A 24,993-nucleotide genomic window follows, 5' to 3' on the forward strand; every position below is an offset into this window, starting at 1 on the left:
TTGATGCGGTAGCGTACAAAGTTCCATATAAATACAGTAAACTGTTGAAGTGCCACCATAAGGAGACTGTTAGCAAGTGTCATTGAAGCGTCATTTCTAATCCCTTTATTCTTAAGTTATATTGCAGACCGACAGGCCAGCTAGTGACCATACATTCTATTTCTTTTCCTGTTACTTTATACTATTAATCAGATGTGTAATTGGTCCCTCAGTTACAGTGAGGTGTTTGTCAAATGTGACAAGTTGCACACACAATATTAACGTTTGGATGTCAGACCAATTTTGATTGTTGATCAGATTGCCTTAAAATAATAATATTATGGTGGTAATGATCTAGTGATATATTCTGGTTTTGGGTGGCTGGAATCTGAAGTTGGCATTGGTATCATTTGCAATTTTCATATTCTACTGTAGAAAAAGCAAAAGGATAGTAACTGCTGGGGAGAAGTTTTGTTGGTCATTATTACTGAATTCCTTTTCTCTGGATGGCACTCATCACAGATAAATAATTTTCATTTTCCTGGATCTTCACCTTTTTCCCATGCCAGCTGTGTTGCAGTACTGGGAAGATTGTGCTACAGTGGAATACAGGACTCTATTACAGATCTGCCAATCTCATTACGCAGAAGGCATTAAATGCCCCTAGTGAACATGTGAAGCAGCAGACATCCAAATGGGAGAGTGGAGCCTTTCTGCTCCACTGAAATCCTTCAAACACATCCCTGGAAACAGCAGAGGGAGAAGGGCTCCCTCAGGTTTTCTCTGTGTAACAGTGTGAGAATCACCGGCCCAGGACAGCTACGCAAGGCCTGGTCCTTCCACACTCCCCGGAGCACGCGCCCACGTGCTCCTCATCTTGTGGGCCACCAGGAGGCTGCTCAGGACCCACACGGGTGGGAGTCTGGGGCTGCAGAGTCATGGGGGCTACCTGTGGCCTCTCACTAACTCGTCCTCTAAAGTCAGTATAAGGTGACTGTGTGGAATTTTTGTTATTTGTTTCCACACTGGTTTCCAGTTGTCACAATTCACCCTCCACAGCATGCGCTCTCCTCGCCTGCTGTCTTTTGGGAGTCCCAGCCATGTCTTAGCTTGCAGGTAGCCAGAACGTGTTTGCAGTTCTGCTTTATTTAAACCTGTTGCTTCTGAGAAAGTTGTGTACCTGTCTCATGATATGTAAAGCTGGTAGAGCACATTCCTGGCTATAAGCCTGCAAACACAGTTACAAAAAAGGTTTTTTTTTGTTTATTTTTTTTAGAGAAGATACAAAATAAAACCAGAGATATACTTATAAGTAATTTCTGTCTAAACTGTCATCTTGCCTTTTGTCAAGACATATGCCAGCTGTTACAGCCAAGGGCTAATCCAGGAGGCTGCATTCCAGCCTGGAAAAAATTCCAGGCCCTTTGCATATGATCTCTTCCAGAGCTCCATGTTGGAGTTTTTTACTCTGATACTTACAAGTTGTCAGGCTGACGCATGTACAAATGGTATGTCAAAGCAGGTGTAGGACCTTCTGTTCCCTATTAATCCCTTTTAGGAGGTGTATTGTGTTTGCAGGCTGGGAATTTGCTGGAGAAATTGTATTGAATGGCGTGATTGTGCTTACTGCATTGTTCAAGCTGGTCTGGGCTGGAATGTGCAAACTTCTCGTGATAGGATGCATGACTTCTCACCAGAGCTGCGCCCTCCTGCAGAGGAAGCTGCTTAACCTGCAGTCTCTTTCTGTTCCAGACAGAACAGTTTGTAATGCAAACACGTGCTCATTTTTATAGGAAAATTTATAGACTAATCACATTAAGTCAGACCACCAAATTAAAGAGAAAAAAAAATCCTCAGGGAGAAAAAAACATTTTTCCTGGGCCTAGCAATGAAGTAATATGGTCCCCCTAACTATAAATCCATGATTTATATACATCAAGTTTAGCTGTAGTGGCCAGTTCTGGACATCCTGTCACCAAACAACTTCAGCAGGACCAGGAGAAGCACTGGGTGGGGTCAAGACAAGCCAAGGCCGGAGTCATAGAGATGTTCCAGAATAAAGTAGGAAGGGAGATGGGGATTTGTTTCATTTAGAGAAACATTACCTAGGAGTGAGCAAGGTCAGGGCAGGCAAAATAAAAAATGTTTTAGGAGCCGTATTTCAGATTACTTCAGTTTATGATTACTCATAATACAAGTACAAAGGGAATTGTTCTTGTTTACCTACTCAGGAAAATGGAGAGGCAACAGCTGTGATACTGAAAGAGTATTTTTCACATGGCACAAAACTAACCTGTGGGATTCCTGCATTAAAAAATGATTCGTAGGACTCATGAGGGACTGGGACTTTCACGTGAAGTAGAGTGTTCTCCCAAGAGCATCAGTTGAGAGAAAAAGAAACACATGCCGTAGGTATTGATCAAATAGGTATAGATCAAATAAATCACATGGAGAGAGGAGGCTAATCAACCTCAGTTAAGCACTGATGGTTGTGCTCGGCTTTAAATATCTACTTAAACCCACTCAGCAAACCACTTCTTAGGCAGATACAGAGCTCTGAAGATGTGCTCGAGCCAGATGAAGTTGAACTTCATTCTGAGGCATTTTGTGCATGTGAATGAGCACTTCTCCGTAATAGGAGGCCTGGAACTGAAAAAGGTCATGGGATAATGTCAGCAGCAAGCACACCATTCATCAGATTATAAACCATGCAAGGGACAGAAAGTCTGACAAGAACATTGAAAAAAAAAAAGCCCAATAAAATAGACTCTTGGTTGAGATATACAATAGATCATTTGGATGCAGTCTTCCATCTTATGTATTATACCCAGTTGTTTCAGATCCAGGTATGTTTTGAATCCTTCCTTTTCAGCTTTTGTCTAATTTAGACTTTGTATTCACATAATCTTCCCCAGGGCTGAACAGTAAGAATTTTCCCTACAAGCCTGGACAATCTTCTTCATTCCCTTTCATCCATCTCTGCTACATTCAGCAGAAGTAGCAGTCATCTAATTATGGCATTTCTGTAATTACTAACATTTTATAAATTATCCTGTTTCCTCTTTGGCATGGTCCAATTCCAGCAGCAGATTCCCTCACATTCCTCTACATTACTGGCAAATTATTACATATTTGGCATTCTGCACAGGTAGGGTTGCAAAGAACCTTTCTTTCCTTGTTTTGGTACCTTACTGGGTATTGCACTTTTATTTATTTCTTTTTTAGATGTAGTTTGTTCGTGTTCAGATGCAGTAACATGCAGGCAGAAGAATATCGCATTTTGTCAATGACAAGAGAAGCAGCAATGATTTCTGTTTGCTGTGTAGTACCTTTCATCCCAAGGGTTCCTAAATACTACAAAACAAAACTAACAAACAAACAAAAAGCTTCAGTAGTGACCTGACAGACATTGTCAGGCCCCACTTTGGGGTATTTTTTTCAGCATATACTTACTCTGTACATTGTAGTCTGGGTGGAAAGTAAAAAGGAAAGGACAATTTCTTTAGCTAAACTCAGAGAAAACACAGAAGGTTAAAATATTTTCCTATATCCTATGCTGAATGGGGTAAAACAAGTGAAAGATAAATATGAAAGGCTGAATATAATGACCATAGTTGCTATCAGTGTATATTGACTTCCATACTAACACTTAGAGCAAGCTCTTTAGTGGCATTGAATGACAACTTCTGAAGCAGTGAAAATAATTTTGAAACTGCAAACTGTCTGAAATTGAGACCAGAATAATTCAACTTGTAATGCAGCTTTGCACATTGAAACACAATCAGTTTGCTAATAATGCAATAGGACATGTCGTCTCTTCAATTAAAAGCTCTTTTTAGGACATTCAACCCAAAGTGAAAATGCAAATAACTGTAAGAGATGTAAAAATCTCTGTGAAATAGCACATATATTTTTTGCCACTTTTTATTGAATGACACGAGAGGAGAGTGTTAAGTGCACATGATACACACTGCAAGTAAAGACTTTTTCAACGTGAAATGATGTATTGAATTCTGGTGGCCTTGGATGATTAGAGAATGTGGTAAGCTCTTGTTTGAGAGTAAATTGTGAAATAGAGGCTGCCTAATAAGCAGCAAATTATGGCAAAGTTATGTTTGTTAAGATAGACTGAAAATAAGGATGTAGTGAAAAAAAAGGTATAGCTTGGCTCAAAATCTATGTATTGACAATGATCAGATTGAATGTCATTATCTGAGTGTTTTCCTCACTGAGAAATAATAAATGTTGGAGCAGCTGAGTGATTCTCTGGAAGCTACAGAAGGCTGCTTTTTAAGCAAAAGGATTTAAACCAATAATCCTCACACTGCTTAAGGATTTAGGCAGTTAGCAATAAGACATTAACTAGCAGTTAAATCAGCTGAAGCTTGATATAAGTGATATATATTCAAGACAGACAAAATCTTATTTTCTTATGTTTATGTGCATTATACACTGCCAGAATGGGGGAAGCAGGGTAATCACTCTTTAAAATATGTAAGAATTGCTCAGATGAGGCAGCAGCTATTATTATTATTCCTGCCTTACATGCACTGAAGCACAGAAATTAAAGGTGACATTTCATCTAAATATGTCCCTCCAAAAGTTAGAGATCTAGTTTGGGGGATTTCCCTGTAATCCTTTTGTAATTAGTAGGAAGAGGCTGTAAAATGGATCCCATCCCAAGATGGTTGTTTGGCCTGAATAGGTTATATATCTTCTTGTGAGTGGTAAAGATACTCATCATATACATGAGATGCGGGGTGCAGAGGTCCAGCTAGCCCTGGATCCTGTCTCCAGCCATGACTGAATGGGAAGGCTTATGGAAGCATTCCAGAACAGGCAAACACAATATTTTAGACCAGAAAATCACATTTCAGACAATTAATCTTACAGGTGAGAAATACTCTCCCAGTCTGCTACTATCCGGCCTCTGCTGCTTTAAAATATCATCCACGAATGATGTAAATAGAACATTATTATGATAAAGACAGGCAAAAATATTAAGTTAGCTAGCTCAGCTCATGTTTGCATAAGTACATCACAAGTGATTCTGCCTAGGTGGCAAACACATTATTAATTTTTAAAGCATTTTAAAGTAATTCTTTACACTCTTAGTGAAATGAGTCCAAGCTATTTTTCAGACATTGTTCTGGAATGAGTTCTGTTGCATTTATCTCAGCAAAGCCAACCTACTCTCCCACATTTCGTCTAGTTGGTGGTTCACGTCTTCCCTTTTTATAGTCGTAATGGCACTGGTAAGGTCTGTAGGGCTACCTGCCTGGTGCCTCAGATGGTTATCTTCAGTTATTGCTGTGTTTGTTTTGTTACACACAAAAGGGTCATGCCAAAAATGCTTCCCACAGATATCCCTTTCATGACCTTGTTTTAAACAGTAGTTGTATGAATAGCTCTTAAATGTTTGTATGGCAAAAACTATTGTGAGTTCCTGGCCAACAGAATGGAGAGTCCTGCTTGACTGGTGAGAGTTTGTCTCAAGTTTAGTCACACAGCGCTCTTAGTTCCTTGAAGATCTAAGTGTTTCATTGAGCTCTTGCGAGCCCTCCACGCAGGATTTGGCTACTTGCAACATTTCTTGTTGATTAAAAAAAAATCCAGAAAAGGGCACAGGATGATCTTTTTTTTTTTTTTTTGTGGATTGGAAGAAGAAATCAGAGAAAAGCTTGTCAGTTCTCATATATAAGCTTGTGCCCTGGGATGTATATATGTTTCCCAGTTAGGCTTCCTAAGGCTCCTTTAAGTGCAATAGCTGTGCTCTGTATGGTGGTTAATGGATGCAGTGAATATATGGCTTAAGGGGCCTTATAATCTGCTAATCTCTTATATATGCATTTGATTACTGGTTTTCTTTTCCTTTCTATGTTGTTTTTTAATCCTCTCTTGAAAGTTGATGGTAGATAGATGCCAATACCTGGGGAAAGACCGAGCAAACAGGGGGGTTTATATTTACTTCTGAATGCAGCTGGAGCCCTGGCTTATTCCTAGAAATGCCTGAAATGAATGCCTCAGAGAGGCTGAAATCTGCATAAATGTCTATTTTTTAGCTCTCCGTGAGCAGTATTTAGTATGTTTTACATTCTGCCTTGGAAATACTAACATCCAAGGCAGGCTTAAATTGATGCTGTTTCCTGAACTATTAGTTCTTTTCAATGAATTATTACATGAAACAGCCATAAGTTATTTGCAAGGTGTTTTATACACAGTTAATTGGGAAAAAATAAATTGTTTGGCATTTGTGCTGTTTATTTCCTTTGAGTGGTTGGGGAACTAGTTTTATATTTCAAAGCTCTGAGCAACTGTGTGTTGCATGGCTGAAGTCTTCAGACTGTTTTATGAAAGAAGCAGTTAAGAAAATACATGTGGCTGTTGCTGCCTGAATTATTGCACATATCTCAACAACAAGGTCCCAGGCACATTTGCCTCCTGCCTGAAACTATGATCAAAGGTACTTGTAATTTTAATTACCTAGAGCAAAATTCAAGTGATTTGTTAATGTCAACAGAACCTTAGGACAGAATTATAGCTGTGTTCTACACACACTTTGGGGGTTTGCTGGTGGAAATATTATTCAGGATATAATTCTGCTGTCTTGTTGCTTCACAAATCAGTGGAAATTTAACCTGATATACAGATCTGATTCTGGTGGAATGGAAGGTGGGGAGGGGAGCACAAACCTCCACCTCTAAACGTTGCAGATTTCAGAAAAATGATGGTGCCATCGGCTGCAGAGGCTGGAGCCTCGCTCGTGAAGGCTCGCAGCGCTCCAGAGGGAGATGGGTAGGCAGATTGCCATCTTCATCCTGGCATCGCTCAGGCACCTGTCCAGTTCCCAGCAAAGATCTGAACGTGCCTCGTGCTGGTGCAGATGAGGCCAGGAGCAAATGTTCCCCGCGGTTATGCCAAGAACACAGCGCGCTGGGCAGGGAGCCCCAGACAAGGTGCCGCTCTCACACTCCTCAGTCCCGCTCCCTCCTCCGTGTCCGTGAAGCAAACACCCCTGTGACTGTATCTGACAGGGTTGCTTTGCATGACGGGATGATGCAAGGCAGCCGGATCCATCCAGGAATTCGCTTTGGTGGCTGGGGTGAAAGGAGCAAACTGCAACCAAAGAATGAGCTGGAGGTCTTTCCATAAGGATACAGCTTAACCCCAAACACTGGGTACTACAGGGCAAGCAGCCTCACCGTAACAGAAATGGGTCCATCCAAAAGGAACCACATCCCTGAATTCCCACTCTCTATCCCAAGCACTCATGGACTTAACTCACGCTGGGCAGGTGCTTCAGATCTTCTGATTTAGTCCAATATTCCTTCTCATTTCTGACTGCAAGTCTGCTCTATCTACTGATGCAGTCTGAAATTTTGTCCATCTGTCTTTGGCTTGTCCTCTTGGTGTCTCTCCTCTTCTCTATCTTGAGTATTTCTACTAATGCCTTGCACCCTTTTAGCTTCTGTATGTATTTTTAGCTTATGATGTCCCTCCTTCCTTCTCTACTATCAGCTAGGATTTTTAATGTATCTGCTTTTTAAATTTAGTTTCCTTTTTAGCTGTGTTACTGTTGTATCAGAAAAGACCGTTCCAGTATTGTGTATTTGAAGCGAGTGGCAAAGTTCCCTTTAGTTGAAAATAAAATTGACTGAGTCATGGGAAAGTAAAATCGTGTGGATAATCTTATTACAGAGAGATATCCCTGGTGCTGTCAATTAATGATCCAGATCCATTCCCCAAGAGCATTAGCTAATCGCATCTAGAAGGGAGAGGATTAGGATCATTAAGAAGCACAAGTTTTTTTGAAGAGCCATCTTGTTATTTTGTAAAACACTGGATTTACAGCATAGAATGACACATTTTCAATGCTTATAGCCTTTGTCATCCAAAACGAAGTTGAAATTTCAGTCCAAAGGACGTAAACATCCCCTTTGGTATTTCGCTGAATATGAGGCAATATACCTTTCCGGTAGGTATTTATCTGACGTTACATTCTGCAATGCAAAGGTTAAGTTTTTAAATCATGCACACTGTAAACAAGATTATGAATCAATTTATGGACACCAAACATATCACGATGTAGTTTTGTATTTACAAAATGCTGTTTTCACTGTTATTTCTAAACTCAGATTTTGTTGGTGACTTGAACAACAGAATTGTTTCTGCAGTATTGATAAATGGCAATAATGATACATTCACTCTCTGCACTATTAATAAGTTCATCTGCTTTATTAAGAGAGGATGATAAATTATAGATAGGGTGTTAGATACAGTCCAACTATTTAATAATAATAATTCTTGGCTCTTCTCGGGGCTTTTCATCATAGATTCACAAAAGCACATTAAGGAAGTAGCTAAGCTGCATCCCAGGATACTCATGAGGAATTTGCAGCAGAAACTTAACTCAGTCCATGTGGTGTGTTAATGGCAGGGCCTGGAATGGAATATGAGGATCCTGATGGCTCTACTCTTAATATACGTATCCACTGCGTGCTTTCATATTCTATAATACCAGGGAGGAATCACGTACCACTCCAGCATTTCTCCTTTTTCCCTTTCCTATCCCTCAAGGCACATATTATCCTGGGAAGCAGGCTTGTATTGCTATCTTATCTCATAGTATAATAGCTGGAGCCCACCATATTAACATCTCCCTTATTAGCTGTTGAAATAAGCAGGAGAAGCCCAAATCACAGCGAAGTGGCCAGCAGGCTTACTGAGAAGCAATTAGCCTCTACAGGGGTGGGAGGCTGGAGTGCAGGGTAGGGAAGATATAATTATAAAGCACTTGGTCCTAAAATGTTTCTTTCTATAATGCCTTTTAAATACAAGCTACACTGGAAGCAGGAACTCAGTGTGCCAAACTGGTCTCTCTCTGGGGGCAATCAGCACAGCTACTCATTTTAATCATTCTTTTAGAGGTCCCAGGAAAATTAACCTGCTGCCTCCAGGGCTCTGACTTGGTGAAGGGCCTGAGGGTGAACCCAGAAGTCCCCTCCACAGGACGTCACCTGGAACACCAAGTCAGTTTCTCTAAGGAAGCAGGATAGACTTGAAAGATTGGAGAAGAGACTGTGCCTCTGGCATTGTTTTCTGTCCTCATCTTCAGTTATTGTGGATGTAGCACTGATGGTTTACACCGACAGAAACTTAAAATCAGAGAGCAAAGGGTAGGAGAGCTAGGGAGGTGCACAGCTTTGGAACAGCTTCAGCAAATGTATTTTGAAGCCATAAACTGCAAAGTCTAATGGTAACTCCAAATATTCCAGTACTAGCTAGCAAGGTTTTGATGGAAATGAACAGTAAAACTTTTTTTTTTCTACTTGTCCATGTAACTTTTTAAGTAATGGACACTGCAAAGCTTGTAGCATTAGCATCGGGAGAAATTTGACAATGGAAAGATATGAGAGAAGAAAGGAGGAGACAACTTCAAGCAAAAAAATGTAAAAAGAAAAAAAATGCAGACAGAAAGTACAACTGTGCAGACACATGTCTCTGCAAAGTGCAGAGCACACAAAGAACAGGGAAAAAGTACATTTCTGCTTGGATTATTAGAGTTTTTAAAATTATGTTCTTTAATTTTTTAAAATCAGTCTCCCTGATAAAAGAACAACAGAAATCTGTCTGGACCTGCTGGCTTTTATGTATCTATATCTGGATTTTAAATAGGCAGCAATTTTCTACTGTTGTTTACCAGGCTGGAAGACTGTCCATTCCAAAGGCCACCAGGAGTGCTTACATCCCTGTGTTTGGGATCCTCTTGATGCCCAGCAATGCCAGATAGGTTTGAAGCAACTTAGCAAAGTGAACATGCTTTAGGCTGTTTCCTGTGTATATGTGAAGCTTTATTCACATTTTTTTCTGGTCTCATACCTGCCCATTGACACTGAATTATCTTTTCTTAAAAACTCAAAATAACTTAAAAAACTCACAAAATAGTTCCTTTACAGTATAGGTTAAGACATAAATGTTTCCTGTCAAAATCATAAAGCACAAGTCTAAAAATGAAAGACATACATCCAATATTGAAAATCTGAGACTTAAACTATCTTTTTATTGAATTATGTGGAATCGACCAGAGTTAATACTATTAGAGTTAGTACATTATGAGATTTGGAAATAAAACTCATCAGCTGGGTCTCATCCACTAATGCTCACCACGAGCTATAAACGCAGGAGGTAGATGAAGGAACACAGGCAGGGTAGTCTCATCAGGACTTTACATCCCTTTACAGGAACTGTTGGATATATGGTCATACATACTCCGAATGGACTTTATGGGCATGTAAAATTTGGCTGTTATTTGTAACACAGTATATCTGATCGAATTTGGAGAAAAAGCATTCAGCTATCACAGTTATGACTCGATCGCGGCTCAGTGCAGACCGGCGAACACCTCTAGTCAGTGAGTTTCCCTTCCTGCCTCTTTCTTTTCTATCTTGCTCTGAGAATTGGAGATGTCCTACCTAAGGCAGCTGATCTACTTTGAAACAGAGAAGATCAAAAAGACATCATCATTACAGCTGGGCTAACATCACAGGGAAAGACTGCATATAAATTTGTCAAAATATTTGAATTTGTTTTGAGTAGCTGATATGTAAGTGGAAAAGGACACTGCTGGGGGATGGTCAGACAGCAAATTTTAAATGCATATTCAAAATGATTGCAGGACAGCAAACAGCACTTCCAGAATAGCTATTGTTTGTGTTGGGAATCTGCTTCTGACAGCTCTGTTTATTTAGCTGGGAAATGGAAACAGATTAGAAAGGAATTAGACAGTAGCCAAACAATGCTTAATGCAACATTCAGATAGAACAAACTACTCACAGACAGACTAATAATTATCTGCAGAGAACATTCAACAGATAACTTCAAATGAACTAGAGGAAAGGAAGACCAGTTCTTGGACAAAATGTGGACAGTGTGGGTTTCTAGCTAATGTTCTTGCATGTATTTGGCTTTTTGCAGATTAATTTGTTTCGCCATGATATGTAGCCTGCTATGAAATTAAATTGACTGTGCAAGTTGAAGTCAACACTGTTTGCTTTAGGGTTGCTAAGCACAGTGATTATCCTACTCAGGGTAAGCAGGTACCTGTTCTGCTACTGTGCTTTGTGCCTGGTATTTTTATGCACAGTAAGACAGGAGCCTAGCATGGATCTCGGTTTGTAAGCATGTGCGTCAATAAGGGCAACAGAAGAAATCAGACAAGGCCAGAGTTAAAATGAATCGGAGTCGAGCATGGGCATTTCAAACTTTGTTAGCCCTGATTAGGGCTGCATTTCACAGGCACAACAGGCAAAAGGTTTCCAAGAGCTTGCAAGGTGGTGAGATGTCCTATCTCTGGTTTGAAATCAGTGTTGGATCCTGCTCGTCCTTGGTACCTTTTGAAACCTTCTTTGGGGCAATTAAACTGACCGTTGAGACGGACAGTCCTGCATGCTGCAGTTACTCCAGGTGTCCTCAGAGGAAGGGGCTTTAGGAGCCGCCCAGCCCTCCCACAGCTCCAGCTGAAGGTGCTCCCGTTTCTGACATGCAAAGCACTTGGGTGCCACTGTACCCTGAGCAAGGGGAGGTCCAGCTAGACACAGCAGATGGAGTTATTGCCATACAACCCTTTAACGTTTAGACCAAAATAAAATAATGCAGGCCCAGCTTACCTGAGTTCTGTTCCTCACTGATGTTACTTGGTTCTCTTAATCTGAGGAAATCACCTAAACTCTTTGGGTGTGTTTTATCCACCTGTGGAATTTCTTCACAGAGGCGATGTAAAATGAGTTGATGTTTCAGAGTGTGCTTTGAAATCCTCAGATAAGAGGCACTGTAACCTTGCAAAATATTTATGGACATAACCATCCACTTCTTTTGATGTAAATTCTTTCAAAGATCAGAAACTAATCAGACTCCTACTATAAAATAGCCCAGTGAAACGAGATGGACCAATAGTTCCTAACGTACCTGTGATCTGTAACATCACACGAAGCTGAATGGATCAGATAATCCTGTAAGACCTGGCGATAACACAGAAGCCCAGCTTTTGAGGTCTTAGTGCTCAGCGTCCCAATACTGCCCTAAAGAATCACATGGAAAGGAACCTAATGGTTTTTTGGTAAAGCGCATCCTGAGAGGGTGTTAGGAAAGGCAAACGAACCCCAGGGCTTGATTAGTCTGCAGGTCACCAGATGAGACCTTTACTCACTAACAGTCTGGATGTGACCCTCCAGGAAAGCTCGGCTCTGCAACACCAGTAGCCTGGCTGGCCTGTACAAGGGAGGTGATTTCCCATGCTGACAGGGCTGCTTTTCCATAGCTGCTCTTTACCTAATTAGCAAACACTTTGGAATGTGTGTGGAGTACTGATGGAGTCTTGTTTGCAAGGGGCATTTGTCTCAGTTTGGCCAAATCTTGAGAATCGCTGAGTATTTGCATCGCTGACTACTGACACATCTTGTGTTTGAATTTGGTAAATGCACTATTTGCATTTCCGTAAAAGAAGTCAATAGGAAAAAAAAAAAAAAGTGCTCATTCCATTGTGTCCATTGTGTTCAGTAGTTGCCAAAACCTGATTCTTTGCTTAGATCTATATAATCCTTCCTATATTGGTGACATATTCATTCACTGGACTCCGCTTGCTCATGGAATAACCTGCATTCAGTCCTGTCAGTTTGTACCAGGTAGACTCCGGCATATGCACAGAAGGGTAAATCTACCACAGATGGTTAGCATGCCATGACTGTGGATCCTAAACTCATTTCAGAAAAAAAAAAAAAAAGAAAGAAAAGAAAAAGTTGCTGCATGAGCAGCATCCAGCTGTCAAGTATTGTATTTTCTTCATTTGGTCTGTGAGTAAATACTGAAATACTGTTTAATGCACAGAGATGCCTCGAGAAGGAGTTAAGCTGTGTGAAGAGGATGCTACCACGAGTTATAGTAGTAGCAAAGCAATAGGGCATCCTCATTGTGGATACTGTGCCTGATTTTGCTCCTTTTCTCTTCAAAAGGACACAACAGGACCAGAAAGGCTCTGAAAAGATTTGTGAAATTACAGAAGGCGTGGGTGAAAATCCGCATAGGAGAGCGGTTTGGATTTACTTAGTTTTGGGAGGAAACAGAGGAGGGCTAGAATCTAGACCCCACAGATAGTAAAGCCGGTCCGGGGGGTGCGAATACCCCGGGGGGCGCACGGAGCGGTGGCGGGGGCGCTGCGCCGCGCGCGCCGCCCGGCCGCGGGGCCCGGGCCGGAGCCGGTGGCCGCGCGGGCTCTGCGCGGCGCCCCTCGCCGCGGCGGCGGGGCGGGCGCGGGGGCGGCGCGGGCCGCGCCGCTGACGTTGCCGCTGCGGCAGCCCCGGGCGGGCGGACGGGCAGCCCCGGGCGCCGCGGGCGCGGCGGGCGGGCGGGCGGGCGCTGCGGCACGGGGCGGCGGGCCCGAGCGCTCCGGCGGCGCCAGGATGTAGCGCGGGCCGGCGGGGAGCTGCCGCGGGGCGCGGGCTCGCCATGAAGAAGCACTCGGCCAGGGTGGCCCCCCTCAGCGCCTGCAACAGCCCCGTGCTCACCCTCACCAAAGTGGAAGGTAACGGCGCGGGGACGGCGGCAGCGCGGGCCCGCTCGGTGCCCGCTCGGCAGGTGGGAGCGGGAGGGCGGCCAGCGCTGCGGCGGCCGGGGCTGTTAGCAGGGACGGGGCTTCCCGTCCCCTCGGGCGGCCGGGGCTGTTAGCAGGCACAGGGCTCCCCGTCCCCTCGGGCGGCCGGGGCTGTTAGCAGGGACGGGGCTCCCCATCCCCTCGGGGACCTCTGGGGACTGCAGCCCTAGCAAAGGCGAGGACGCCCTCGGCAGGGGAGCGGAGAGCTCCAGAGCAGGGAGCTGGGGCCAAGCGAGGTGCTGCGGTTGCGGAGCAGAGCCCGTAGGTCATGTGCGAGGGTAGAGGAGCTGAGCGAGGGCTGGGCAGGTGAGGTGGGCACAGGGAGACCCGCATAGGAGGAGGAGAAGGGGGTGAGAGTAGGGAGGAGGAGAGGTCCCTCTGCGGAGTGAAGATGGAGCTGGTTTGCTGGAGGAAGGGAAACGGGGAAGCTGCTGCTTGGGGGGATCGGCTGCGGGTTTTGGTAGGGTCGGGAGAGGACTGGAAGGTGAGAGAAAAAGGCTGGCTGCGAGGAGGGAGAAAGCCAAGGCGAAGGAAAGAGCTCTGAATCCAAAGGGGGATGAGAGTACAGCAAAGTTAAATGTAAATGTGAGACTCTGTGGACAGTTCATGAAAAAGAAAAAAAAAAGGTAGTATTGCAACTGAGGAAAAGGAAAGGGAAATAAAAACACTAGTAATAGCTCTGTGGACAAGAAATGGAGAAAATGCAGAAATACCCAGAGGGGATGGGGGAGTGAAAGGAGCTAAAATCAGCAAGTGAAAATGAAAGATCTGGAATTCCAGGTTGTTATTTTTATTTATGGAGAATACAGCTGTTGCATTCTCCCAGTAAAAAAAATCTCCTGCTGTAGAACTAGGAAAAGGGATATCAGCCTCCTGACTGAAATAAAAAAAGCTGAAAGCCTGATTTTCTTTACACTATAATAAGCAAAAGCCCTTGGACTTAGCCCTATGCTGGGCAGTGTTTGTCTCATGGTTTGCACTGGAGGCTCCTCTGGGCAGGGAGCATTTCTTCCTTTCTCTCACTGCACTGCACATGCCGTATGAATCATAAATAATAACAACTCAGTAGGTTCCAGCTTTGAAATGCGGGTCATATCACTCATTTTCTACCAGTTCAAATACAGTTTATTATCTACTTTCTATAGAAACAGAAGCAGCGATATCTTCTCCTGTGCTGTAAAACTGAACTCTTCCAAGCATTTCCGTGTCTGTTTTGCATGCCAGCTTTTAGCTACCTTATTCCTGCCCAACAGGGACTTTGTGGAGCTAGCTGGACCTTTCCTCCTTTAATTCAGATTCTTGCCTTTCTGTTATCATCACTGGCAACATCTAGATTACCTTGATTGTATATATTTCGGCCCAGAAGTTGTACAGAGGCAAGCAAGACTTGCCTTTGCCTTTTTTATCTCTTTCGTGAAACAGACGGGCTCCGTTTGGGAGTTTCTCATTGCAAATCAATTGACATTTCCTTTGAGACGAATATTGACTAATTTTGCCAGCTGGTGTTTAGAGCCACAAGAAAAAGCCAAGATGGAGTTAATAGGCAAAAACAGGCAGGCAGCGGGCATGCTGTGGACGGCTCTCTGCCGTGGTCTGGCCGCCGCACCTCTGGCAGAGATCGGCCTTACCGGGTTCTCTGCCAGCCCAGCTCTCTTGCAAAGGGACAGTGCTGCAGGAGAAAGAACTTCATTCTGCTCCAGAAGTACCATTCCTGCTCTCCCCTGTGTCCTGCTACTCTCCCCTATCAGCCACCATCAAAACCATTCAAGGATCTGTGGCAGAACAGTGGGAATTTGTTTCACTGCTGGATAGTTAGGCAAGAGGAGCCTTTCATTGATATGCACTGCTCCAAGGCCTTCCAGCATTGCCTGTCTTTTCCGGCCTGTGCAGTAGCTTCTTGCTTTAAAAGGGAGATAAGGACTTTGTGCGCCTTCGGAAGCGTGACTGCCATTTCAAATTATTCCAGAGATTGAATCATCAGTAGGCACTGAGCTTGCTGTACCAGCACTTTTAAAGGCAACTGTAGCTACACGTATCACTCAGGCAGGCAGTAACCATAGAGTGTTTTTTTTTTTTCCCTGAGCCTGGTACTTTTTTTGAGTGTACATTTTGAGAAACGTGCGCTCAGTGCCTGGTAGGTTATGTAGGTTCATGTCCATTTCTCTCGGACCAGCCAACGGGCTGGTTTCACGCTGCCTGCACGACAGCCCCGTGTGCTTTGAGGACTGCCTTCCTCTCCAAGGAAGGTAAATGCTACCAGCTCTGCTCGGTGTCCTGGGATCTGTCAGAGATGAGTGACATCGGCTTTCCCCAGAACATCCAGGGCTGTTACCTTGCCAGAGCAAAGCCAGTCACGGTGCCTCCCCACACAGGTCTCCTCGCTTGCCGGTCCCTCGCGCAGTGCCGTGGTATCACAGCGCCGCGGTATCGCAGCCTCCCCGTCGAGCGCATTTCCAGCACGTGCTTCCATACCTTGATTCGAGCTCTCACTCTTTGCAGAAAATCACCCGGTTGCATCAGATTTTGGACGCTACGGTTGATATCTGACCAACGTTAACTAAAATTGAACTTCCTTTCACGCCAGGGAGGTTAGGGGAAGTTACCCTGGTGTGGAGGCAATCAAAATCAGACCCTCCTTCAGAAACGTTTAACTTTTATTTGGAAACCATCCAGCCATGCAGGATGGTGTCACTCTGTCTTGAATCCAGGGTTGTGAAGAAATGACTTGGTCAAATATAGCATAACCTCAGTCCTTCTAAGGCCATGTCAGATGTGTGGGTATGTGATGGGGCAGAGGTGGTAAGAACAAAAGAACATTATAGAAGAGCCGTTGTGTGGAAGAATGCAGATATATGATATTGATGTCAGTACCATATCAGCTCCACATAGGCTTTGGATTTGACCCTTTTTTTACAGTCTGTCAAGGACAGCAGATCTGTACCATAATTTTGGCCATCCACAAGAAATGAAACTAAACTAACACATGTACAAACACACTCTTTATTATAATTACACCTCATTTAGTTCTTTCTAGTTCTATTTATTGTAATTATTCAAATCTTGTTATTCTTCACTGAACAATGAAACACTTTTGTTGAGGAGTTAGTGGAAGCAAAGAAAGTGTGTCTGGTAATGTTCAGAAGCTGCTTATAATGTAAATGATACATCTCTTCTGTCATTATGTATAAATGTCTAAGCTTTGCTGCTGTGGAGCCAGGTTCTGCCGCATGCTCGTCTGGAGTAACTTGGTTTGCAGCACTGGAATTACAGAGAGTTCGTGCAGGTATAACTGAGAAACTAGTTTTCCCATTAGTGTATTGCATTCCTACAAGGACTTCATGGTGCATTCATCAACATTTTAGTGATAAAACTTTCACTTTTTCAGTAAGTACAGACAGAAGACCTCAAGCACAGTAAAAGCATTCATGACTGGCGATGTGCCTCCCTAAGACATGTGATTTTTATTATCCTTGTTTTGCTGACGGGACAGCTGAGAAACTGCAAAATGATACAACTTCTCTAAAAACAAACAGCACATCTTTTCACAGAACAGAGAGGAAAAGACCTAAGAAAGCATAGAAATAGAACCTGAACTGTTGACCACAAGTGGGCACTCTTTCGTGAAGAGATGCAATATGGGTGCAATGAGGCTCGCTTTTTATTGAAGTCAACCACTTCATGCATATTCCTGATAAAACTTCCTTTTTAGGAAATTAGCTCAATGCAGCGCAAATATATCTCTGAGTAAACTGCTGCATAAAAATTAGCAATGATCTACTGGTCTCATCTAATGGTTTTGGTAACAGAATCTTGCTTTTACTTTCACTGAGCAGTAGGAGAGACCCCATGAAAATTTGGCCCTGGAGTTAATATTTATAGAAGCAAGAGTTATGCATGCTTTTTTTTTTTTTTTCTTTTTAATGTGAGAACATTGAAGTATAGAAATATATATAGCACTTGCTGTTAAACTCTTGTGTGCTCCTGTATTTTAAAAACAGAGCAAGCTGGAGCGCAGGAGAGGCTGGCTGGTGGTTCGGAGCAACGCGGCGGCTCCTGGGTGCAGTGTCCTTGCCCGTTTAAGTGGCCTTCAAGAGGAATGCAGGTGTAGGTTTGCAGGGAACAGATTGTTTGCAAAATGTTTGCTTTTGTTCAGGTGATCTTTGTGCACAGCAGACAGCAAAGCTGATTGTTCTATGTGGGCATTCAATATCAGGGCAGAGACAGTCAAACCCACCCTGTACTAGCTCTACAGATGGGGTAACAGCTTTCAGTCACTCCTGATGGGAGCTGGACTGAAGCAACTGATCTCGGGTGAAAAGGAGTGTGTTTGAGAGAGCTGGGGCTGTACGTACTAGTACGGGAATGAACAAGATGGTGAATTTGTAGTGTATCTGCTTCTGCTTGGTACTGGCCAGCATGTACTCTGTTGTCACAGAGTAAACTAAATGTAGTTTATGACCTTCAGAGAAAAGGATACCCGTCTTCACATTTACTATGGGTGCACATAGGCCGTGATTATATGCCAGATTTATCCTGTAGCAACTTTCTTTTGAGCCTAGTTTTCCAATTTCTTGCTGTTAATGCAATGGTATATTTGAGCAGATGTCCAAGATCTTGTTCCAAAGAAGTGATGGGTTTTTTGTTGCATAACACCTGGCACACTTCCCATATGGCACAGTGCTTTCTGAGACTTTAAACAGGCTCAAAATGAGCTGCTTTTAGCTGTGCTGCTCTTATTCACTGGAGCGTCCAGCCAGCTCATCTCTGATCCTGTCCTGCTGGTTACTTAATGTATCATCTCACTGTGCAAACTCAATGGCTATAGGTTTACAGATGACCCATTCCTTCTACGCTATAGGTACCCTCCCAAAATGATACCAAAAATATATATATTTTTTTCTGTTACCATTTCGATGTTACCAAACTGCTAGTTAATGCCAAAGTAGGAGCTTTAATGCAGCATGAAGCAGTAGGATAAGTTATTAAAATTCATGCAAGGTTCCTTACTTTCAGTGGCTAAAATGAGCCAATATGTACATACAGTAGACTAAGATATTTTCATTTAGAGTGCCAGAACTTAAGAATAACAGCAACCACTGGATCATCTCAGACCTGTAGATGCACATCCTTACATTTCACCCACATACACCTAAATGAAGCAAGATTCATTTTCTAGTCATTTTGTATCAATTTACGTATATACCCAGAAAAAAAGTAAGCAAATTCCTAGTCATATATTTAATTACAGATTTTGCCCGTGAGAAGTCAGAACAAGAACTAGTAAAAATAAAGAAGTCATCAGAATGCACCATTCATAGTCCTCTATTTTTGTTTTATAAATGAAATTTTATAAATCTTGTAAAAGACATTTCTGTGACTCTTTCCTAATGGCTAACAATGGCAGGCAGAGGGTTTTATATCATAAAAGCTATTTAGAGTAAGAGTTGGAGTTCAGAAAAGACTGTGGAAGCTCCTCAGAAAAGCGTACAATAACTCAACAACTATTTCCCAGTTATAAGGCACATACATTATATTACTGGAATTATGGTTGTTGTGTTCTATTATACTCAGTGCAGCAAGTTATGTACTAACTGGTTTCCTCAACTTGGCTGAAATACCATTCCCAACCTTTAGTCCAAAGCCTGGTTAATCTTTGTAGTTATAAACTGTGAGATGTCGTTTCGGACCTGGATAGCATCCTAAGGAAGACAGAATTTGGCTAATAATGGAGTCATTTATTTGTAATGTTCACTGAATTTTGCTGACAGTAACTGCAGCATAAGATCAAAGACTGCAGGAATCTAGGCATTTTTAGCACTGGAGAGTGTGCATAGCTTTCTTCTAGCAGAGATAGCCACCAAATGTGTTGGCACCATCAGTTAATGTTGGTGCCTCCAGTATTAATTGTTCAGTCCCAGGAAGCAGCCATGGAGCTGCAATCTGCCCTGCCTTGTCACTGTGCAGGAAAAGCACCTCCTGCAAGGTCCCGCTTGAGGCATTAACTTCTCCATGGAATCCAGCACCAATTGGTGAGACAAATTTCGCGGTAACTCTTTGTGGAGTAACAGGAGTATGTTTTGCTTATTATCACTATTCCTGGCCAAATAACATATTTGTCCATTAAAAAAACTGTGAGCCCCATAAGCATTGTAATTCAGCTATGGAGAAATCAGAAGTGAGGGAATATGATCTTGAAATACCATTTCCATGGTCACCTCAGATTCCCTAGGGCACCTCACAGCAAGGATAGCATTGCATTTATGGCTGAAAAAAGTGTCCAACTTCTACAGCTGATTGAAACCCATGAGGGACAGCAGGTTGCAAAAGCCTTTCCCACTGAAAAGAGGAAGAGGCAATAATTAGCATGAACTAGAATCCTCATATGTAATTTCTTTTTACTGGGAGTTATATCAAGTGCCCTGCCACCAACATGGTGTAGTCAAACCCAGCCTGGTTGTAAAAGGACCCCCAGCTTCTGCAGAGCCTGAGGAGCCATTCCTCTTCCCTCTTTTGGTCAATCTTTTGCTCATCAAAGATTTGCTCATCAATCATGGGAAGGCCTTGCTGGATATACGCACATTACTCTGACTGCTGTGAGCCCATTCAAGTCCATGTCAAGTCTGCTGTAATGTCTGGTTTTCAGTTGGTAGAGACTGAGAGACTGATGGTCAAAATGTCTTGTTCTGAACTTAGGACTTAAAAAAAAAATGTGTGTAGGTTCAACAGCAGGTTAACCCTGTATCTTAAAATCTTCAACTGTAATGAAAATTTATTATGCAACGAGTAGACTGCAACAAATGTTCCATCTGAAACTAGGTACTTAACCATCAAGCAGTTTGGAATTTTAGAAAGCTCTAAAAGAGAAAAATAACCTTGTCCTGGTTTTGATAAAATACAGCCAGCACAGGCTGCACAATTAGCATGAATTCACTTAGCAGTAAGCATAAATGCCTGTATATATGCACGGATGTGAGTAAATGGTATTTGTGTCAGTATAAATAGCTGAGTCTCTTGGAGATTAAGCTGTTGCTCAAGCAAGACATTTTCTTGCCTATGTGGCACTCAAACTGTTGGCTAATTAATATAAATTTCTCGTAGTCCAGTGTCTTTTTTAAACTAGGACAGACAGTCATCACTCAAATCACTCCAACTCACAGTAGCCCATGGAATCCAGTTTTGATCCTTGCTCATTTTTGTTCTGGCGGAAGCACAGCTTCCACACAGGTACTGATCTCCTCATAGGCAATGGCAAAACTCCCACTGACTTAACCAGGTATTGTGCTGCAAGCTCTAATCCAATTTTTGTTCAAGGAGAAAATGCAGAATAATGAACAAATATGAAATACCTCATTTTCTAAACTATCCAAAATAGGTATCTCACAGTTAGGATTATTCTTCACATGTTTTCCTGATACAAGCTTCCAGTACCACAATGTTGATGTTATAGTAAGCTTCCAGTATTTTCTGTTTTCACTGTGGACTCCAGTCATGCATTCTGATTTAAAATAGAGAGGAAAGCATTTAAGGGGAAAAAATCTAAGTGGAATATCATGTTTTAATGAAACCCAGTTGAGGGTAGCACTTTTAACAGAATTTCTAAGCAGTTGCCTCTGAGGATAAATTAAACTATTCCTTTTTTTGGATTACTGTCCAATTTGCTGCAGTGTAGAATTGATAATTTTTTAGCTGCTCCTATGTCACAAACAGGAATCAGAATATATGTGTTTTGTGAGAATATTTGATGGAAGAAGAAAGGAGTATGTATTCCAGGCAATAGAGTTAAGTGTATATCCAACCATATCTGCAGATTATTACCTAATTCTAACTCTTTCGTTAAGCTTTATTAAAACAAGAAATAGTGTATGATAACCACTAATTAATATGTGATAACCATTGGTGAGCACTAGAACAGGTTGCCTAGAAAGGTTGTGGAGTCTCCATCTTCAGAGAGGTTCAAAAGCCACCTGGGCAACTGCTTCAGGTGATGGTGCTTGAGGAGGAGCTGGACCATGATTTCTAAAAGGCCCTTCCAACCTGAAACACTCCGTGTCTGTGTGTATCGGTCATAGCAAATGGTAAAACTGTGAGTAGCACTTCAGGGTTCAGCAGTTACAAGAAACTCATGTCTATTTACATTAAGCTATGCAAAAGTTACATGCTCAGGTAATATCAGTGGTGGGTTTCCACAGACAAGAAGTCAGAAGAGTCATCTTGACTTTTACTCTGTTGAAATTAAAGTGAAGTGATCAGGTCAAATTTGAACATCCTGCAGTTTATCATAACAGTTTATTTTGTCTAATTAATGAATTTTATATGCTAATTTGCAGTAACAAAAGAAAGTCTTAACTCAGACTGCATTGCTCTCTCTTTGAGCCTTTGTGCTTACAAAGATCCCCATTTACAGATATTTATATCCCTCTTGGAATGTATTCTGTAGCTTCAAGATTTCAGATCTTTTGACCCAATAGGTTAGTTTCTTGGTTTTGTTCTTTAAAATAACCTTTACTTCATGTTTAAAATTATCTCATTTCTTTTGTTAAATTTATTTATATTTTGTACCCACCTAATCATCATTTGCATTATTTTCACATTATGTGGTACATGCATTTGCTAGGTCATGCCTGTATTGATTCATTCTTTATTTAGTCATCCTATTTCATGATCAAATTATAAAGTAAAATTATTTTTGTCTGTTGCTGTAAGAGCAAGGTATTTAAAGAATCTGCTTTAATCTTTTATAGCTTCCCAAACTGTGTCTAAAAATTAACATATGTGCAATGCCATTTTGACCTAATATTCTCATTTAGAAAGTGATTTAATAATAGTTGCAGAGAGGACTTGTCATTTTTACATTATGATACATTAGCCAGTATTCACTGAAAAATAGCATAGTAGTCCATTAGACCTTCAGTAGCAACCTTGGAAAGAAAGTTGGGATGACCTGCATGGACAAGCCATGGTCCTTGCGATGCTGTGCACTGCAGTCCCATCAGTATCTCATGGAGCTCTCCTCTTATGGTTAGGCACCTAAGCACAGCTTCCACAAAAACACACAAGCAGCCACCATGCAGGGTCCAACAAAAGGCCCATCCGGTTGTCTCCTTATCCTGGCTCCAGCTCGGTGGTGGGGTTGACTGACGAGGTGTTTCTCCCTTGTGCTTCTCACATCCCTTGTGCTATGGCTGAGCTGATCCCTGCAAATTCCCCAGATCCTGGAAATGGCTGTATTTTACTGTGTTTTCTTTTTTTGTTCCTCATAATTCGTAGCAGTTAATTTACCTTCATGGCAGAGTCTGGGAGGACCTCATGTTCCCGAGTGGAAATGGCCAGAGGCCATCACTGAGTGGGCAGCAGGAGGATCACTTCTTCTGACCTCTTTAGCTGTACATGCTACGTTTTATACCCAGTCCCTTAGCCTGTGTGTTGTCCCTCACAGCTGGTCCTTACTCCTGCTACCCTGGATAACTTCACTTCATCAGCATGTGTGGGCAGCACCTCACTGCCTCCTCCTTGCTTACGAGTGCGGCGAGTGGTGCAGATGCCGCAGCAGAGCTCTGTGGAACCTCGGTTCCCTCCTTCTCTTGCTTTATTTACTCCTAACCTGTTTCCTGTTTTGTACTGAGCCATTTCTCCATTCCAGTACCTTCCCTGGCTGCTTTATTCTATACTATTCTAGTGTATATTTTAAATACAGAATGGAAGTATTTCTTGGAGATATCAAGAGAATATTAAGAGGGAGAATATGGAGAATATTAAGACGACAGATACAAAGAAATGTCTCTGTCCTGACAGGGGTTAGGTGTAAGGGAGGTGCAAAACTCTGTAGGACCGGCAGCACTTATGCATGCCCCGGAGCAGGTATTTTGGCATCTGAGGAGCTCTAATGGGATTGTAAGGAGGAAACAGCTGGTGCAAGCAGCCTTGGCAAAGCTGTAGCTAATTTGGAGAAGACAGAAATGTCCCTCGATGCAGAAGTCAGGCTCTGTATGTTCTCATTACTATTCTGTGCAGCAGGGGTCGGAAGGGTTGGTACAGGGAGATTGCTGCCTTCTGAAATGAAGTGTTACTGCTCCTTAAGATGAGCTATGAGGACAGTCAGCAAAAGGTGAGACTATCATTGACATAAGAAATCTGCCCTGGCTGCTTAGTGATCTGCCATATGACTCCCTAAGACTTCACTCTGTAATGTGACCAACTGCAGAGGAAATGACTGGGTAATACATCAGAGTCACTATTAACATTGCAGATTTAGGCAACTACAGTGGCAGTTAGAGATGAAATCCACTTTGTAGATTTGACACTTGGTCTTTTCTTCGCAGGATGATATCTCAGGTCTTTTTAACAGCTAGGCTCTAAAATCCCAGGCAGCTAAGTAATGCAGAGTTAGTGTGGTGGAGGGGGGTGGGTTAATAACGCTCTGAAGAGTCTGTGAGCCTCCTACTGAGGCGAGCAGTATTCTGTATCCAGAAAGCTGCCACCAGAAGTCAGCATGTGTATTTTGAGGTATAGTCATAAATGCTATGTAGTTACTTTGGAACTAATTTTCTTCATGTTGTAATTGTTGGAGATGAAGGTGCACACCAGCCAAGGCTGTGAGGAAATATCTTGTCCCGTGCTGACCCGGTGCATGTTCCTAGAGCTCTAACCATTGTAACAGTTTGTTACAGGAGTAGCGTAATAGCCGTGCCTCAGCTCCTTGCCTCCTATTTATTATGAGCATATATTATTTCTTGCAAGCTTTACAAACTCATTCTGTGCAATACCCAAACAGATACAAAACATTTGAAAGGTTGGCCAAATGCAAATGCCTTGAAGATGGCTCATTTGTCATAGTCAGTGAGGCCTGTGAGGATTCTTCCGTTTTGTCAAAATTATTTTCAGAAGCCCCAGTTTAAAAAGCTGCATTAAAACGTGCACATTTGTAGTCTGGGGAGGCCGGTGGAATTATACATCATCATTAGGCACATATTTCGGTCCCTAATAGTCTGGACCTTGCTCTGTGAGGGTCACTTTCTCGCTCTGAAGGATTGGCATGGGCATTTTGCACGTTTGTAATACTTCTTTCAGTCATTTGCTGACTTGCTGGCAACAGCACAAGCAGTTCACCAACGACAGCTCTACCTGTTTGTGCTGAAGGGCTCCCCTCTGAGCCTACCCTTGTTGTCTGCAGTGACTTCAGTCCAGGTTCCTGACAGCAGCGGCAGGACTCATCTCACCCAGCTTCAGACACCTACAGTAGGGACACCTACTTCTGAGCTTGTCAGCCAAGGCTATTTGGAGCTGGTGCGAGAAACAAGCACTTGGAGAGGGTGATTCATCTGGCTTGTCTTAATCATCTGCTTCAGGAGGAGATAAATCGTGCTGTGGAA

At 42.5% G+C, this 24,993-nt stretch overlaps 1 protein-coding gene across 2 annotated transcripts in view; it reads left to right on the forward strand.

Annotated features, from left to right (window-relative positions):
• The window catches only part of SLC35F3 (solute carrier family 35 member F3), a 153,459-nt gene that overhangs the window by 78,123 nt on the left and 50,343 nt on the right, over positions 1 to 24,993 (forward strand). Inside the window, exon 1 of one of the 2 annotated variants that reach the window (XM_088534896.1) lies at positions 13,402 to 13,555. The exons of the other annotated variant lie outside the window; for it this stretch is intronic. Within the exon in view, the coding sequence (XP_088391022.1) occupies positions 13,480 to 13,555 (76 nt within the window). The 5' untranslated portion in view covers positions 13,402 to 13,479. Of the gene's footprint in view, positions 1 to 13,401; positions 13,556 to 24,993 lie in introns of those variants that run through there. 2 annotated transcript variants of the gene reach the window in all.

Source organism: Tinamus guttatus, unplaced genomic scaffold, assembly GCF_059628265.1.
Source record: "Tinamus guttatus ecotype Peru unplaced genomic scaffold, ASM5962826v1 Tinamus_guttatus_pri_ptg000601l, whole genome shotgun sequence".
In the NCBI taxonomy this organism is placed as follows: domain Eukaryota; kingdom Metazoa; phylum Chordata; class Aves; order Tinamiformes; family Tinamidae; genus Tinamus; species Tinamus guttatus.